General features: G+C 43.2%; 1 protein-coding gene and 1 non-coding gene across 3 annotated transcripts in view; one reads left to right on the plus strand and one right to left on the minus strand.

The window, feature by feature from the left end:
- LRRC6 (leucine rich repeat containing 6) overlaps positions 1-19,621 on the plus strand; it is a 71,005-nt gene that overhangs the window by 10,970 nt on the left and 40,414 nt on the right. For both annotated transcript variants that reach the window (XM_027560816.1, XM_027560817.1), the window contains exons 2-4: positions 823-990; positions 9,119-9,196; positions 17,735-17,907. In XM_027560816.1, the coding sequence (XP_027416617.1) occupies positions 823-990; positions 9,119-9,196; positions 17,735-17,907 (419 nt within the window). The remainder of the gene's footprint in view (positions 1-822; positions 991-9,118; positions 9,197-17,734; positions 17,908-19,621) is intronic.
- On the minus strand, positions 11,898-11,969 carry TRNAC-ACA. The gene has a single exon. It is a non-coding gene; the product is annotated as a tRNA-Cys (tRNA).

Consider the following 19,621-nt stretch of genomic DNA (forward strand, 5'->3'; position numbering starts at 1 on the left):
TATTGGGTTGGCCAGGAAGTTCATTTGGGTTTTCCATGTTACAGAAAAAGCTGAACAAACTTTTTGGCCAACCCAAAGTTTTTACAACCCAACTGTGAAGAGGATTCGTATCCTGTTCTTGGCTGCAACCGTGGACACAAGTGTTGTCCCCAGTCCCTTGGCACCACCATCATCATATGTTCCTGGCCTGTGGCATCAGGCCAGCCCAGTGCTATGCATCACTCTTGTCAGGGGGGAGTGGGGCTCTTGCAACCCCTCCCTCTGTGATCAGCTTCTTTCATTCCTCCTGGAAACAGATCCAGTGGTGGTTGCTTTATAAGATTGCCCTGTAAAATCTAGGGTTATTTCTCTTCTGTCTCTTCCACTCTGGTTAAATAAATACCAGGTGAATGAATGAATGAGTGAGTGAACCTTTCCTTACGGGATGGTTGTGGCTATTGAATGGAGATGCTGTCCTGTTTCTGCCCTGTCAGCCGTGCCATGCCTCCGTCTTGGATTACTTAGTGGGTCTCACCCAGTTTGATGTGATACCACCTCAGGATCCCAATCCTCATGGTCATTACCAATCAACTTGGTCTCCATCCATCCAGCGAAATGTACGTAGATTCCAGCATAAGACAAAATGGATCATCGCCTCTTTCTTCCAAGTTACACTAGTGTCATAAAAACTCCCAACAGGAGGCAGCACTTCTCTGATCTCTTTCCTTCAGAAAAATGACTTGGGCCTGGAGAATTCACATCTCACTGCGAGGAAAACCCAGTGCATTAATAGCTTAATATTAATGGGGATGGAGATGTAATATGTAACACATTTTCTTTCAGTCACAGAAGATCTCATTAGACGGAATGCCGAGCACAATGACTGTGTAATTTTTTCCCTGGAGGAACTCTCCTTGCATCAGCAAGAAATAGAAAGACTAGAGCATATTGACAAGTGGTGCCGGGATTTAAAAATCCTCTATCTTCAAAATAACCTCATCGGAAAAATTGGTAAGTCTTCAGGACTTTGTTCTCATAGTTTCTTTAACATTTTGAATGGCAGAATATTGGCAAATGCAGTGTTATTTCTTAGAGGAAGAAAGAGAATTGCATGGAGGAATAGACGCAACCATCTCTCAGTGGTTGTTGATGAAACTGGTTCCCCGAGCCTTTCTGTGCCCGGTCTGTCTCTTTTGCCCCGGGGATCTCCATCAAGGAGTCAGGAGGACCCGTTGATGGCTGAGAACACATTAGTTGACCTATTCCTTTAAAACCTGATTTTTAAAAAGTGTCAAAGAGAGGAATGCAGGCATTTGTCATGAACCTGAAAGGATTATGTGAGAACTGAGGAAATCCTTGTCAGATCCCAGCCTGGGATAGCTAGGTCTACTGCTATCATGTATCAAGAAAGTCCGTGTGCCAGGAATCGTGCTCAGGATTGGGTATTGAGAGGGGTTCACAATGACAGCCCTGTTTGCTGCTCCAGTTTGGAATGAAATGAGAGGTAAAAATAAACAGGTAGATGGAGAACCCAAAATCAGCAATATAGCTAGTAAAAACTTGAGAGTATGGCTTACTCTTGCAGTGTCCCCAGAATTAAACATACACACCACCCAGCTGCATGCAGAACTCGATCACCACAGGCTTCCCTATGTGATTTGTGGCAGGAGGGGGTGGAGACCCCAGACCAGGAGAGAGTGGACGGGTACGCCCAGTTCCTTCTCCCATGAGGTGAGTCGGCCCTCCCCATCCAATTGCCACCCCCACCCCTGGGAAGAATGAGTTAAGGGAGCAGAGAGAAGAGAAGCCTGTGGAGTCCCACTAATGGGGGGTCCTGCCACATGGAAACAGGAGGAGTGCCCCCCCCAACCCTGAGAAAAGCCACAGAGAAGCTTAGTGGTATGAGCACGTAGATCCAGGTTTGAACCCTGCCTCTGCCACTAAAAAAACTGTGCCATTGGGCAAGTCAGTTAACTGTTGATCTGTGTCTTAGTCTTGAATCTGGAAAAGGAGCCAACAGCATCTGACACACAGACGTGTGTCGTATCAGAGCTGAACGGAACCATGTGCCTAGGCCTGTGCCCGCCTCACCATCCACCAGAAAGAAGTACCTGGCCCCCAGTGGTAGCATCGCTGTGGTTAGAAGCTCTGGTGATGCAGTTAGTCACCTGAAGCTTACTGGATAACCAAAAATGGGCTCTAGGGAAACAAAAAGTCTAGAATTTGCATACTTTTAGAAGATTTATTAAAATTCATTATATTCCTTCAGATACTTATTTTCGGCATCTTGTACTTTACCAGAAATTAGAAACTCTGGCACATTGTCCTATCAAAAAGGCTGTTACAGAAAACCACCCGCTTTTATCACGAGGGCATTAGAGAGTTGTCCTAATTGTGCCTCTCTAAGAGTTCCCGAAATCTTCATCTCCACAGCTGGTCCGTCACAATCACTAATTAGCAGCATAGTGTTTCAGTCCTTTTCAGAGCTGTGAGAAAGCTTGAATTTTTGCTTCCAAAGTATTCTTAAATTAAACATGCTTTTAAATCCTAATAATGGGATTTTTCAGCACAACTCCACCCATAGGCGTTTAGGTGCTAATTTAGCAAGTACAACTGTTTCTGGAGGATTCAGACGTGCTCTTGGGCCCTAGAGGGAGCAGTTTGCAAAACACTTGCCTTTGCTGAAGCTCTGTTCTTCCCAGGGAGCTCCAGACGGGCTGGCGGTGGGGTGGGGGGTAGGTTCTGCTTGGTGTGGCTCCAGGGGTCACCTGAGGCCTGTCCGGGGTCTGTTAAAATGGGGCCAGGGCCTCACCCCAGACTTACTGACTCAGAGCCTTAGAGGATCCGCTCGCAGAATCTCCATTGGTCACAGTCTCTCCATGAGCCTCAGGCCTGGCCAGAAGTTGAACGGCTCAGGGCAGCCTGAACTGGGGGGTGGGTTTGTTCAGTTCAGTCACTCAGTCATGTCTGATTCTTTGTGACCCCATGGACTGCAGCACATCAGGCTTCCCTGTCCATCACCAACTCCCAGAGTTTGCTCAGATTTATGTCCATCCAGTGGGTGATGCCATCCAGCCATTTCATCCTCTGTCATTCCCTTTTCCTCCTGCCTTCAGACTTTCCCAAAAGTCAGGGTCTTTTCCGGTGAGTCAGTTCTTCGCATCTGGTGGCCAAAGTATTGAAGTTTCAGCTTCACAATCAGTCCTTCCAATGAATATTCAGGACTGATTTCTTTTAGAATTGACTGGTTTAATCTGGAAGTCCAAGGGACTCTCGAGAGTTTTCTCCAACACCACAGTTCAAAAGCATCAGTTCTTCAGTGCTCAGCTTTCTTATGGTCCAACTCTCCCATCCACACGTGACTACTGGAAAAACCATAGTTTTGACTATATGGATCTTTGTCGGTAAAGTATGTCTCTGCTTTTCAATATGCTATCTAGGTTGGTCATAACTTTACTTCCAAGGAGCAAGCTTCTTTTAATTTCATGGCTGCAGTCACCATCTGCAGTGATTTTGGAGTCCAGGAAAATAAAGTCTGCCGCTGTTTCTACTGTTTCCCCATATATTTGCCATAAAGTGATGGGACCAGATGCCATGATCTTAGTTTTTTGAATGTTGAGCTTTAAGTCAACTTTTTCACTCTCCTCTTTCACTTTCATCAAGAGGCTCTTTAGTTCCTCCTTGCTTTCTGCCATAAGGGTGGCGTCATCTGCTTATCCAAGCTTATTGATATTTCTCCCTGCATTCTTGATTCCAGCTTTTGCTTCATCCAGCCTGGCATTTCTCATGATGTACTCTGCATATAAGTTAAATAAGCATTACTTTGCCAACAAAGTTCCGTCTAGTCAAGGCTATGGTTTTTCTAGTAGTTGTGTATGGATGTGAGAGTTGGACTATAAAGAAAGCTGAGCACCAAAGAATTGATGCTTTTGAACTGTGGTGTTGGAGAAGACTCTTGAGAGTCCCTTGGACTGCAAGGAGATCCAACAAGTCCATCCTAAAGGAGATCAATCCTGAGTGTTCATTTGAAGGACTGATGCTGAAGCTGAAACTCCAATTCTTTGGCCACCTGGTGCGAAGAGCTGACTCACTGGAAAAGACGCTGATGCTGGGAAGGACTGAAGGCAGGAGGAGAAGGGGACAACAAAAGATGAGATGGTTGGATGGCATCACCGACTCAATGGACATGAGTTTGGATAAACTCCAGGAGTTGGTGATGGACAGGGAGGCCTAGCGTGCTGCAGTCCATGGGGTCACAAAGAGTCAGACACGACTGAGCAACTGAACTGAACTGAGCTGAACTCCACATGTAAGTTAAATAAGCAAGGTGACAGCTTTGACGTACTCCTTTCTCAATTTGGAACCAGTCTGTTGTTCCATGTGCAGTTCTAACTGTTGCTTCTTGACCTGCATACAGATTTCTCAGGAGGCAGGTCAGGTAGTCTGGTATTCCCATCTCCTGAAGAATTTTCCACACTTTGTTGCCATCCACACACTCAAAGGCTTTAGCATAGTCAATGAAACAGAAGTAGATCATTTTCTGGAATTCTCTTGCTTTTTCTATGATCCAGCAGATGTTGGCAATTTGATCTCTGGTTCCTCTGACTTTTCTAAATGCAGCTTGAACATCTGGAAGTTCTCGGTTCACATACTGTTGAAGCCTCACTTAGAGAATTTTGAGCATTACTTTGCTAGCATGTGCGATGAGTGCAATTGTGTGGTGGTTTGAACATTCTTTGGCATTGCCTTTCTTTGGGACTGGATTGAGAAGTGACCTTTTGTAGTCCTGTGGCCACTGCTGTGTTTTCCAAATCTGCTCACATGTTGAGTGTAGCACTTTCACAGCATCATTTTTTAGGACTTGAAATGGCTCAGCTGGAATTCCATCACTCCACTAGCTTTGTTTGTAGTGATGCTTCTTAAGACCCACTTGACTTTGGACTCCAGGATGTCTGGCTGTGGGTGAGTGATCACACCATCATGATTATCTGGGTCATTGAGATCTTTTTTGTATAGTTCTTTTATGTATCCTTGCCACCTCTTCTTAATATCTTCTGCTTCTCTTAAGTCCATTCCATTTCTGTCCTTTATTGAGCCTATCTTTGCATGAAATGTTCCCTTGCTATCTCTAATTTTCTTGAAGAGATCTCTAGTCTTTCCCAGTCTGTTGTTTTCCTCTATTTCTTTGCATTGACCACTGAGGAAGGCTTTCTTGTCTCTCCTCGCTATTCTTTGGAACTCTGCATTCAGATCGGTATATCTTTCCTTTTCTCCTTTGCCTTTCTCTTCTCTTCCTTTCTCAGCTATTTGTAAGACCTCCTCAGGCAACCATTTTGCCTTTTTGCATTTCTTCTTCTTGGGGATGGTTTTAGTCACTACCTCTTGTACAATCTTATGAACTTCTGTTCATAGTTCCTCAGGTACTTGAATCTATTTGTCACTTCCACTGTATAGTCATAGGGATTTGATTTAGATCATACGTGAATGGTCTAGTGGTGGTTGTCCCTACTTTCTTCCATTTAGTCTGAATTTGGCAATAAGGAGTTCTTCATCTGAGCCACGATCAGCTCCTGGGGATGGATTTGTAGGTCTGGTTATATAAAGCCTTTGGGTGGGAACTGATCCCAGGATGGTTTGGCCTAGAACAGTAATCCCCTGTTCCAGGCACCTAGGAAGCTCTGTATATTTTTCCTTATAGAGATTTTTGGGTTTTTTTTGTTTTCTAATCAGTTCGGCCCATTGTCCTTGATTTAATTTAATCTAGGAAACCCTTACAAAACAAATCTTAACTTTTCTTCTACCAGTTAGCATTTAGAGGTTATACAGTTTAGCATTTAGTGGGTTATACATATAACAAAAATGGAGAAGGAAAGGTATTTTATTGTGCAGTTTTAACAATGATAACTTTATGTATTTCTGTTTGGGGTATGGACTCTATTACAATCTTTGGCACCTCTGTTATAATCTTTGGCATCTCAGTTCAGTTCAGTTCAGTTCAGTCACTCAGTCGTGTCCAACTCTTTGCGACCCCATGAATCGCAGCACGCCAGGCTTCCCTGTCCATCACCAACTCCCGGAGTTCACTCAGACTCATTTCCATTGAGTCAGTGATGCCATCTAGCCATCTCATCCTCTGTTGTCCCCTTCTCCTCCTGCCCCCAATCCCTCCCAACATCAGGGTCTTTTTAATGAGTCAACGCTTTGCATGAGGTGGCCCAAGTATTGGAGTTTCAGTTTCAGCATCAGTCCTTCCAATGAACACCCAGGGCTGATCTCCTTCGGAATGGACTTGTTGGATCTCCTTGCAGTCCAAGGGACTATCAAGAGTCTTCTCCAACACCGCAGTTCAAAAGCATCAATTCTTCGGCGCTCAGCTTTCTTCACAGTCCAACTCTCACATCTATACATGACCACTGGAAAAACCATAGCCTTGACTAGATGGACCTTTGTCGGTAAGGTAATATCTCTGCCTTTCAATATGCTATCTAGGTTGGTCATAACTTTCCTTCCAGGGAGTAAGCATCTTTTAATTTCATGGCTGCAATCACCATCTGCAGTGATTTTGGAGCCCCCCAGAATAAAATCAGCCACTATTTCCACTGTTTCCCCATCTATTTCCCATGAAGTGATGGGACCAGATGCCATGATCTTCGTTTTCTGAATGTTGAGCTTTAAGCCAACTTTTTCACTCTCCTCTTTCGCTTTCATCAAGAGGCTTTTTAGTTCCTCTTCACTTTCTGCCATAAGGGTGGTGTCATCTGCATATCTGAGGTTCTTGATATTTCTCCCGGCAATCTTGATTCCAGCTTGTGCTTCTTCCAGCCCAGCGTTTCTCATGATGTACTCTGCATAGAAGTTAAATAAGCAGGGTGACAATATACAGCCTTGACGTACTCCTTTTCCTATTTGGAACCAGTCTGTTGTTCCATGTTCAGTTCTAACTGTTGCTTCCTGACCTGCATATAGGTTTCTCAAGAGACAGGTCAGGTGGTCTGGTATTCCCATCTCTTTCAGAATTTTCCATAGTTTATTGTGATCCACACAGTCAAAGGCTTTGGCATAGTCAATAAAGCAGAAATAGATGTTTTTCTGGAACTCTCTTGCTCTAGAGCTCTACAAATCTCTGATGATCAAATACTCGGATATTGGTTTGAAACTCTTGTCAGCATCAGTATCGCTTAGGATGGTATAACTGCTGAGAGAAGGTTTTTGTTCAAAAATCCTCATTGAAAAAAATGAGTAAACTGAGGCTCGGAGAGGTGAATTTTTATTCTCAGGTCTATGGGAACAAATATGTGATATTTATAAATTTTAGATGAATATTGATGATGATAAAGGTGATGGTTATAAATCATCATATTTGACTGTCATAATATCCCTGGAAAATGGTGCAGAGGAAGTGTTGAGTGAGCCTGCCCTGATGCATGTTTCTTAGCAGGATTTTCTGTATTCATGTCATCTTAGAAAGGACTCTCCTCTAAAAGTGCAATGTAATGATTTAGTGCCAGGCTCTGCAGTCAGATTTCCTGGCTCTGCCACTTAACCTTGAATAACTGGATTAATTTTCTGCACCTTGATGTTCTCATTTGTATAAGGGAGACAACAGTAGTTTTTACTTCATAGGGTTATTAGGAAGATTAAATGAGATAATATGCAGAATGCTTAGAAAATTGTATGGCTTGTAATAAGCACTCAGCAGTGTAAGCTATGGTATTATTTAAGCTGTTTTTAAGGGGCCCCCCTCAAGAGATTCCTTGACTTATTTATGCTTTTGCTTTGCCTATATGGGCTTACATATTTATTTAAAATCATAATCCTGTATCAGAATGATTTTGACTTCAAGCAAAGGTAAACACAACTCAAAGTGACTTAGCAGTGAGGAAATTTATCCTCTAACCCAACTATTAACTCTAGAGACTGTCCAGTCTCCAGGGTTGGTTGGCCAGTTCATTCTCTCTGCTGCACCAGCCACTGTGGGCTTCATCCTACAGCTGATTCCTTCAGCTTTGCAAGATGACTGTGAGTTAGTAAAGACAGTGTTTCCATTCTCGCCTGAAAAATCCCATGGACAGAGGAACCTGGCAGGCTACAGTCCAAAAGGTTGCAAAGAGTCAGACAAGACTGAGCGACTGAGCACACAAACAGGAAAAAGAGAAAGGCAATTCACAAGCATGAAATACAGGCCATTCCTTCTCATCTGATCAGGAATACAGGGTGCGCACGCCCTCTTCTGTACCGCAGTTGCCAGGAGACTGCCCTGGGCAGGTTGACTTAAGCCTGGCCTCCCGAGCTGTCACTACCAAGGAACATGGGATTGCCGTGCACTGGGCCTGCTTGGTTAAGCCTAACCCCAGAGTTAGGGCTGGGTAGAGACATGAGTGGCACCCCACTCCAGTACTCTTGCCTGGAGAATCCCATGGATGGAGGAGCCTGGAAGGCTGCAGTCCATGGGGTCGCTGAGGGTCAGACACAACTGAGCGACTTCACTTTCACTTTTCACTTTCATGCATTGGAGAAGAAAATGGCAACCCACTCCAGTGTTCTTGCCTGGAGAATCCCAGGGACGGGGGGGCCTGGTGGGCTGCAGTCTATGGGGTCGCACAGAGTCGGACACGACTGAAGCGACTTAGCAGCAGCAGCAGAGACATGAGTAGAACTGGGTTCCCTCAGGAAGAACAGAGGGAGAAATGGATGCTGAGTAGGCAACCAACCATGTCTGATGTACAGATACAGGTTTGGAAAAGCAACATGATTTTGGATAACCATAATGGAGAAGGCAATGGCACCCCACTCCAGTACTCTTGCCTGGAAAATCCCATGGACAGAGGAGCCTGTTAGGCTGCAATCCATGGGGTCGCTAAGAGTCGGACACGATTGAGTGACTTCACTTTCACTTTTCACTTTCATGCATTGGAGAAGGAAATGGCAACCCGATCCAGTGTTCTTGCCTGGAGAATCCCAGGGACGGGGGAGCCTGGTGGGCTGCCATCTATGGGGTCGCACAGAGTTGGACACGACTGAAGTGACTTAGCATAGCATAGCAATGATTCTTAGATTCTTGTTGTCATTTTCATAACAGATTATGTAAAAATGTCTTTTATATCGAAGGTTAACTAATTCCATTATTTGTATGTTTCAGAAAATGTTAGCAAACTCAAGAAACTTGAATATTTGAATTTAGCTTTAAACAACATTGAAAAAATTGAAAATCTGGAAGGTAAGAACTTTCTTCTAATAATGTATTAGTAATTAAAATTAATACTTAAAATTAGACTTAAACAGTATTGCTTAAACAGTAGATAGACTTTTCAAATTAACATTTTTACCTCAGTTTTATATTTGTTATTCTTGTTGGAAAAAGTCAGACGATAATAAGATACATAAATTCAAAAGTGGAAGTCGCTTTGGCCCCTTCCTAACCCAGCTTCCTTCCCCGAGTCAGTGGTATTAACCCTCTGGTGTATAGAAGGTTATTTTACTACATTTTGCTTTCTATCAGTGGGATCATACTATGAATATTGTTTTCAAAATGAATTTCTTTCATGAAATTGCCTTGTTTTTCTGATATCCGGGAAAGGTGGGGAGGTCTGGGTAATGGAATGATTGTAGACGGAGTTATCCAACCATTGATCTGCAGATGGACACTTGGGTGGTTCCAGCATTTTGCTCTAACAGCTTGGCTGCAGTGAGCATCTTTCTATATTGCACTCTGTGTACATGTGTAAATTTTTTTCTAGGGTAGATTCTTAGAAATAGAATTCCTTGGTTTTAACATGCATAGTTTTGGAAAATATTGTTCTCCAAAAAGGTTGCATTGATTTCCACTTGTGCTGGTGGTCAATGTGAATACCCATTTCCCCCCAGCTTCACTAATGCTTTTTATAAGCAATCTTTTCTTAATGATCAGAAGACATTGTTCTCTAGCAAATTTTAAAATTTGTACCTCACTTATTATTATTGATCTTCCATATAACCTTTCAGATGTTTATTGAATATTTATATTTTTTCTTCTATGAATAACTGTTTCATAGCTTTTGGCCATTTTTTCTACTGATTTTTCTTCACATGCTCTTATACATTCCAGATGTTAATACCTTGTTATATATGTTATAAATCTTTTCTCTTGAGTCTGCTACTTTTATTTCAATCAAGATGCTGGTATTGTTCAGAAGTCTTATTTTTGAAATGGGTATACTCCAATTTATCAGTCTTTTTCTTTCCTGTTTATGATTTCTGAATACAAATATATTCCATAAAAGTTCTAAGTATAATAATTTTATTCTTTACATTTAATCTCTCTAATGTACTTCAGATTTATCATGTAAATGTTTCTAAATGGAGATATTTGGACCACTTAGTACTTTGAAATTGAGACATAATTTATGTAACAGTCTATGGGGTCACAGAGTCAGACATGACTTAGTGGCTGAATAACAACATAAAATTCACTGTCTGAAAATACACGATTCAGTGATTTTTAGTATATTTGCAAGGTTGTGGACCAATCTGCTGCTGCTAAGTCGCTTCAGTCGTGTCCGACTCTGTGCGACCCCATAGACGTCTGGCAGCCCACCAGGCTCCCCCGTCCCTGGGATTCTCCAGGCAGGAACACTGGAGTGGGTTGCCATTTCCTTCTCCAATGCATGAAAGTGAAAAGTGAAAGTGAAGTCACTTAGTCGTGTCCGACTCTCATCGACCCCATGAACTGCAGCCTACCAGGCTCCTCTATCCATGGGATTTTCCAAGCAAGAGTACTGGAGTGGGGTGCCATTGCCTTCTCCGTGTGGACCCATCATCACTATCTAATTCTGGAACATTTTCATCACCCCCAAAGAAATTCCCATATTCATTAGCATTCACTACCCATTCACTTCCTATCCCAGCCCCTAACAACCCCTCATCTGCTTTCTGTCTCCATAGATTTTCCCATCCTGATCATGTCATGTAAGTGGAACCAAACAATATATGGACAATATTTGGTCTGCTGACTTCGTAGCCTAATGTATCCAGGGTCCATCCATGTTGTAGGATGCATCAGTACTTAATCCTTTTAAGGGCTGAATAATATTCTAATAATGATAATAATATTCCAAATAATGATAATGATATTCAATAATATTCCAATACGGATACACCTCATTTTGTTTACCCTGTTCATTAACTGATGCATATTTGAGTTGTGTCCACTGTTTGGTTATTATGAGTATAGCCTCTGTGAACATTAATGTACGAGTTTCTGCATAAACATATGTTTTCTGTTAGTTTAGTATACCAGGAAATGGAATTTCTGGGTCATATGGTAACTCTGTGCTTAATTCTGTTTTCAGGAGCTGCCAAATGTTTTCCAAAGCAATCACACCATTTGCCATTCCCACTAGCAATTTATGAGGGCTCCAGTTTCTCTGCATCCTGATGAACACTTGTCATTTTCGGTTTTTATTTATTTGTTTTTGTGGTAGCCATTCTAGTGGGTGTGGAGTGGTATCTCATTGTGGTTCTGATTTGCATTCACCTAATGACTAATGAGTTTGGGCATTTTAAAAAATGTGCTTATTGGCCATTTGTGTGTCTTCCTTGGAGAAATCTTTATTCAAAATCTTTGCCCATTTTCTAACCAAGTTATTTGTTGTTTGACTGTTGAATTGTAAGACTTATTTTTATGTTTTGAATGCTAGAGTCCAATCAGATAAATGATTCGTTGATATATTCTACCATTTTGTGGGTTTTCTTGTCAACTTTCTCATTGGTGTTCTTTGGAACCGAGTGGTTCTTTCTTCTTAAATAACTGTGTGTGAAGTCGCTCAGTCGTGTCCGACTCTTTGCGACCCCATGGACTGTAGCCTACCAGGCTCCTCCATCCATGGGATTTTCCAGGCAAGAGTACTGGAGTGGGTTGCCATTTCCTTCTTCAGAGGATCTTCCCCACCCAGGGATCGAACCCGGGTCTCCTGCATTGTAGGCAGACGCTTTACCGTCTGAGCCACCAGGGAAGTCATTATGTCAATGTGTAAATAACTTTATTGAGGTTTAATTGATGTACAGAACCCTGCACACGTTTAATGTATACAGTTTGTTGAGTTTGGACCTGTGCACACACACGTGAAACCATCACCACGATCAAGGTAACAGGCATGTCCATCACCTATTTTCTCTGATCTCCCCTAGAACCTCCTTTAATCTAGTAGAACCTCTTACTAGATTCATCTTCCATGTCGCTTCACCTGTATTCCTTATTTAAACCCCGTTGTCTTGTTGTTCTATGTTCTGGGAGGTTTCCTGTGTTACTTTGGAGGCTTCTATTTTGTGCTGTTATTTTTTTCCCCTCAGTGTCTAGTAACACTCTGTGTCTGCTGAAACCGCAAAGGGTTTGGTTGATTAGGTACCTGTGTGGGCTTACTCTGCAGTTGTGAGGTTGTGTTTACACATCCAGCCTCTTGCCTAGCTGGCAGCACCACGTGGACTCGGTACGAGTGGGCAGGGGCGTGGAGCAGGCAAGCTGCTCTCCCCACTCTCCTCCCATCTGCCAAGAGCTAAAATTAGGAGCACATTGCTTAGGTTATGTTGGATTTTAGCCTATTTGTCTCACAGTGTCGACATTGGTATTTCAGTGGCCTTCGAGGTTGTATATCAATAAAGACATAAATATTCGTTATACATTTTTAATGTTCATCCTCAAAACCTACAGCGTCATCACTAAGAAAGTCCCCAGACCATCATCAGTGCTGGAGCTGAGATGGTTGTTTCCATCACTGGCATCTTTCTGCCTTAGGAATGGGGCCTTTGCTCCCTCTCAGATACCACTCTCCAGCCTGCTTACCATAGTCACATGTGAACACATGAAATAACAAAATCTGCCTTATATCTATGTTCTGTAGTAGTGAAGTGTCAGTCTATGATGTCAGAGAAAATTTAAGCTCTCGCTCTCAGTTGACTTGTCCAGGGCTTGTTCTTTTACTTAGCAAAGAATCCGAAAGGAGGTGGAGAGTTCTGGGTTTTGCGGTGTGTGTTGGCCACAGACCACTAGAGGGCAGCATTGTCACTATCGTCTTGGAGCTTTGGGAGCTTGGTCCGCAGTGGACACTTCCTCGTTTGGTGCTCTGCCTTCCAGCTCTAATACAGATGCACTGGGCTCAGGGTTGCCTGTGGAGCTGGGCAGTAGGCAGGGATGGGTGCCTTATCTTCTGGCAAATGTGTACTTTTTGTTTAATTTAAATGTTTGAGGTAGAGAGGAGGGTGTATATACGCAGCTCACCTACTTGAGTCAATCTCAGTGTGATCTTAAACGTAAGCTGGGTTTTTGTTTGTTCGTTTTGCTGGATGGCAAACCGTAACTGTATCCCTCTTTCTTTTTTTTCTTATTGTGGATTCACCAGGATAGAATCAAGTGCCTATTTTTTCCCATCGCTCCTCCTCACCCACCCTAGCCTGGGAAGACAGGAGGGGCTTCTGTGAGGGTCAGCTCTCCCCCTTGGGAAATCACCGTGTTGGTTTCAGCGACGTTCAGACCCCTGTGGTCCACTGAGCTGGATCTTCTCAGCACAGAGGATAAAGGGTGGGACTCAGCTGCAGGCAGGGGTACCCTAACTCCAAAGAGGAGGTTTTCTCTGGCTGGCTAGTTCAGCAGGAATTGTTCTTTCAAATGGCAGATGTGGCTTAATTGCTTATGTGTAAGCCTAGCAGAAGAAAAATTAAGATTCATCACTTTGAAAAACATAATGAACATTTGGAGGGTTCTGCATCTACAAAATTACAGCAAAATCCAAAAATTATCTGAATTTTTTAGTTTGTTGGAGTCTTCCAAATGTCAGTCTTTTATTATATGGAAGAAACTGTAGTGAAAATATCTCTCAAGTGTCCTAAAGTAAACTTAAGAAATACCAGGCAACCTGTATCTTAAGTCAGACTACCCCAGATATATCCTTTACACTTCACAAAATCCATCTGACATTTTCTTTTTGCTAATATAAACAAACCTACAGGCACAGAGATATAAACTTAATTATATTTATTTGTCTAGTTGCATATTCATTCTTCATATAGTGGCTGAGTTCACATTATTATGATTTAATGACTGAATTATCAAGTATATTGATGTGTTTTAAATAACTTTATTTTTTGGCACTTGAGGTGTTTTTAATTATGTTTGCTCTTGTGAATAGAACTGTTCTGAACAGTTTTGTACAAATTAGCTGTTCCCAGTTGATGTATTTGACCAGGACCTTTTCCTCCCCAATGAAATTCTGGATCAAGAGAAAAAAAAAACAAAAACACCTAAGAGCCTATTTTATGTATTGATAGGTTGAATGCTGAAAAAATATATATATTTGTATATGATAACCTTGTCAATATATTTAAAATTCAGTTTTGAAGATAAGAAGTTACTGAGTTTCCTTCACCTATGTAGCTGAATCTCAAATATATAAGAGTGTTGAGTTGTTCTTGTGTATTTTAGATATTCATCTTTTTAATAATTCATATTTTACCTCAGTAATACAACACAGTGACGTCAAAGTGTATCACAGTGTATCAAAGTGATACAGTCTGATACAAAATGAAACAAATCATGTCTAATACAAAATGGTGATGACATCAATAAACTCTAGATGTAAAGAAGGCAGAAAAGCTGTTTTGAGGAGTAGAAAGTGAGAGAAAGTGTGGAGAATTCAGTCTGGACATGTTGAATGTGGAGTATCTTGCAGACATGTAGAAACAGGAGTGTGATGTTCAGTTGGATGGTCAGATGTGGGTTTCTTGTTTGGGAGTCATCAGAATCTGGGGTTAGTAAAACCAGTGAACATGACTACTGTCATCAGGACCATAAGGAGAGGGGAGTATTGGGTCATTGATGGAAATCCCCACTGATGGGGTGGAAAAGCCTGTAAAAGATCAAGAGGAATAAACGACATTATAAAGGAGAACAAGGAGAAAGTAGTATCCCTGTTTCAAGACAGTTGGAGGATTTATAAGGGACAGTCCATGATCAGTCCCATGATATGCAGCAGACTCTTCGAGTGACATAGTGTGTTGAAGAGGGTCTATTAGATCTGTCAGTGGGACGGTCTTTGGTCACCTTTAGAGGAGCAAGTCTACTAGAATAGTAGAATGTTGGAGGTGGAAGCCAGCTACTGTGGGCAGAGCCCACGGGGATTGAGATAGAAGAACCAGTGAACGTAGAGTCAAGGTGGCTTGCGATGTCTCAGCAGGCATTGCCTACCTCTGAGTTCTGCCTTCCTCTCTAGATTCACTTCTTGGTGCCTTTGCACATTAAAATTTTTTTTCTGCAATTTTCTTCTTTATTCCACACTGTACATAAGTTTAAAGTGAAATACCATGGGTATTTTTATCACTTTATCCTGAAGACCTGGGTCAGCAACTTATACATAGGTACCCAGTAACTTCTGAATAGATGGATGGATGAATAGAGGGTAAGAATCTATATCTGGAAGCGCTAAGTTAGAACTAACTTATTTGGAAGAGACTGGTTTTGGGTATGACTAGAGAGGAGGGATGGAGAAGGTGATGGCACCCCATTCCAGTACTCTTGCCTGGAAAATCCCATGGACAGAGGAGCCTGGTAGGCTGCAGTCCATGGGGTCGCGAAGGGTCGGACACAACTGAGTGACTTCCCTTTCACTTTTCACTTTCATGCATTGGAGAAGTAAATGGCAACCCACTCCAGTGTTCCTGCCTGGAGAATCCCAGGGACGGGGGAGCCTGGTTGGCTGCCATCTATGGGGTCGCACAGAGTTGGACACGACTGAAGCGACTTAGCAGCAGCAGCAGCAGCAGCAGCAGAGAGGAGGGACACGTGGGATTCTAGACAAGGTGGAGACAGGTGCTAAGATCAATAAGAGGGTGAGAACACTGTCATTCAGTGGGATTGGCTCCATCATACAGCCTTTAGAAATGAGAAGCACCTTGCCATCAGCGACACGATTGCAGAGCTCTGAACCAATCTGAATTCTGATTGAATTCAGAACCAAGCTGGTTCATATTGGTGAAGTTAATATAAGATATCAAGAACTGAAGTTTACCCTAAGTTTTATAGCCACAAAATGATGACAGAAAAGCAGTGTATAATCAGGAAGCCTGTAGGAAAAGTGGAGTATGTAGAAGTTTGAAGAAATGAGCACAGAGCAAGATAGAACTGGGTTGTCAGCTGGCGATGGTTCTCTAGATATTGATGCCTACCAAATCTGCCATATTAATCCAGCACCTGTGAGCTGGTCGCTTGGGGAGACAGCCTTATGTGAACCTCTCCCACAGGGCCGCCGTAGAAACGAGGTCAGCTCTTCTTTGGCTGGTAGTGAGGAATGGTAAACTCACTGCCCACGGAAACTGTAGGCACGTGTGCTAAGAAGCCACGTGAGAACCAGGCAGGTGATAACTGGGCTGGTTCTCATCCTGCTGCTGCTGCTGCTAAGTCGCTTCAGTCCAACTCTTTGCGACCCCATAGACGGCAGCCCACCAGGCTCCCCTGTCCCTGAGATTCTCCAGGCAAGAACACTAGAGTGGGTTGCCATTTCCTTCTCCAGTGCATGAAAGTGAAGTTGCTCAGTCATGCCCGACTCTTCACAACTCCATGGACTGCAGCCCGCCAGGCTCCTCCATCCATGGGATTTTCCAGGCAAGAGTACTGGAGTGGGGTGCCATCGCCTTCTCCAGTTGTCATCCTAGCTCATGGTTATCAAAGCTTCCTAAGTGGCAGGCACTGTGCTAAGTACTTCACACGAATCATCTTTTATTGTCTTCACAAGCATCTCTGAATCGGGTACCAATACTATTGTAATTGCAGATGAGAAGACTGAGGCTTGTGACTTTTGCAAAATCACACAGCAAGGATGTGTCAGAGTTAGCACTTGAACTCAGGTCTGTTGAATTCCAAGGTCTCCACTCCTAACTACCAAGTGCTCATGGAATTCAGATGAGAGGAGTCAATTCAAACTTGAAATTGATTCAAATTTCTATATCATCTGGCTATCTGTGGGTCCCATTTACTACAGAGTCTGCTCAGTGACTCATCCTTTTTCCTGTCATCCCTCTGAGGACCACACTTGTTACATTTGTTCACACCTTCGGTTCAGTGCTCGGTGATCTTGGAGCCATTGCGTCTCTTTGGTGACTTTATAAAGATGAATTCTGAGGCTTGATTTTATGAAATGCCTTCTGTTTGGGGGAATTCTTGCCATCACCCTTTGTGTTGAGATGAGTCCTAACCACTGTACCTGGTAAAATTCTCAGGGGGCAGATTCCAGTGCCTTCTTTAAAGGGACGTTTGTTCTGATGCAGCACCCACCCCAGCAGCAGCTTATACCTGACCTTCTTCACCCCAGTTAGTAACTGAATCCAAATGTCAACAGCCCAGAGTTTGCAGATGTGGGCGGGAAGAGGATTTCCTTCGACCTGAGGGACTCAGGGATTGAAAGTAAAGGGAGACACAGAAAAGTGAATCAAGACTAAGCCTTTTTTTCCTTTAACATTAAACAATTTTATTTATTTTAATTGGAGGATAATTACTTTACAACATTGTGATAGTTTTTGCCGTACATCAGCATGAATCAGCCACAGTCATGCATATGTCCCCTCCCTCTTGAACTCCCTCCCACCTCCCTCCCCACCCCATCCTTGGTCAGCAGTGCAGTTAGTGAACAGACTTCAAATACCTGCAGCTGTTACTTCTGTGATGTGCTACTGTACACGTTTTAGTATCTGGGTGATTTTTCGGGCTTTGTTTTCTTTTCCTTTCTCCCACCAGGCTGTGAAGGGCTGACAAAGCTTGACTTGACGGTGAATTTCATCGGAGAGCTGAGCAGTGTTAAAACCCTTCAAGGCAACATCCACCTGAAGGAGCTCTTCCTCATGGGAAACCCCTGTGCTGACTTTGACGGCTACAGACAGTTCGTGGTGGCAACTCTTCAGCAGCTAAAGGTATGCTTTATCTCCATGATATGAAATTCTCATAAAAAATGAAAACAAGAAGCTACACAGTGATTCCTGATTTATTCCCAGCATTTTCAGAGAATGTGTTGTTTTAGAGAATGGAATATTCCAGAAAAATCAAAATGAATTCTTTGGCTCACTGAACTTTAAAAGTTTTTTTTAATAACTCTAATAAAGTTTGGAAAAATAAACGGGCATATTTTTCTCCTTTCTCATTCAGAATGCACAGAGTTGAATTGAACTTTCTTGATGAGTTCAAGTCATTGTTATAGAGGGCGTCCATTATCACTAAGAGCTCACCAAAAGCTCAGGGCTTTTGAGGTGGCTACATGGGCTCCATCCCTGGGTCAGGAAGATCCCCTGGAGGAGGAAATGGCAACCCACTCCAGTATTCTTGCCTGGAGAATCCCATGGACAGAGGGGCCTGGGTGGGCTACAGTCCATGTGGTCGCATAGAACTGGACACATCTGAGTGAGTTCATACTCTTAAATTCCTGTGCCTTTTTTTTTTTTTTTTTTACACTATTGCTTTTTATTAACTCACTCCCTATGTTAATTCTCAAGCTCTCATATACTTTGGAATACTTAGACAGGTTTTGTGTTCACTGCTCCCCTGTCCCTGCCATCCCCCTGCCCAAGTACCCCATTTGGTGGGTCTGATGGGCACCCAAGAGTTTGCATTCAGAACAGGCTCTCAGGTGACTCTGATGCCACCGGTCCAGGGACCTCATTCAAGAACTGCTACTCGGTGTGTGAATTTCTTCTGCCGCATCTCCCCATACCTGATAATTTTGCAAACCAGGAAACAACACAGTTTCTACAGAAATCCTACACCCGAGAACATTTAAGTAGTAGTATTAATGTTTATGTGTTATAACTCCAAGAGCTCCTGACCTGCATGTGTTGGTCTGAAACCTCTCGACTTCTCCGGTGAAGTGTGGAACTGGCCTCTGTATGCAGAGGGCAAGGAGAGGCTGGAGAAAGGGGCAGCCTCTCCGGAGACAGACTGGCAGGTGGTGGGTCTAATAAGCAAGGAAGCTTCCTTACCAAGCTTGTTCTGGGCAACAAGATGAGTAGGGCTGTGCACCTGCCAGCTAGACTCTCACGTTTGTAGAGAGGCCTTCACTGGGTTCAGTCCAGAGGGTCTCAACAGAACCTTCCACTCTCAAGGCTGCGCCCCTGGAACAGCTCCTAGTGTGGGAACGATGGGCAGAGCATACCTTGCAGAACAGGGGAGGGTGAGGAGCCTGTGATCGTCCAGGTCCAGCTCGCAGGCCAGCAGTCGCATCCTCTCGGTGACCCACGCCCCCAGCAGTGGGAGCAGCATTTTGCCTCTGCAGGGAACTTGTGGAGACCCTGGCTTTCTCTCAGGCCTTGTCGTCCATCCTCAGAGGACATTTGTGTTTAGACTGCTATCTTTCTGTGTAGGCAAAATTGCTGGATTAATAGAACACATTTTTTTTCCCTAATGTAAAATGTCTTTGATTAAAAGAATAAGCAACTCAGATAATTGAATCTAGAACATATATTTAGAATGAGTGATATAGTAGCTCAGACATCGTCCAGGCCAGTTATCATTGTACAAGCACTTCCTGAAAAAATGAACTGATGAGAAGCAGAATTTTAGAGACAGGGATGCTATGCGCCCTCTCCCAGGAAGGGTGTGGGGCCATTCCAGCTGGGCCTGGTCAGCCCCGCAGTG

This window comes from Bos indicus x Bos taurus, chromosome 14, assembly GCF_003369695.1.
Source record: "Bos indicus x Bos taurus breed Angus x Brahman F1 hybrid chromosome 14, Bos_hybrid_MaternalHap_v2.0, whole genome shotgun sequence".
Classification (NCBI taxonomy): domain Eukaryota; kingdom Metazoa; phylum Chordata; class Mammalia; order Artiodactyla; family Bovidae; genus Bos; species Bos indicus x Bos taurus.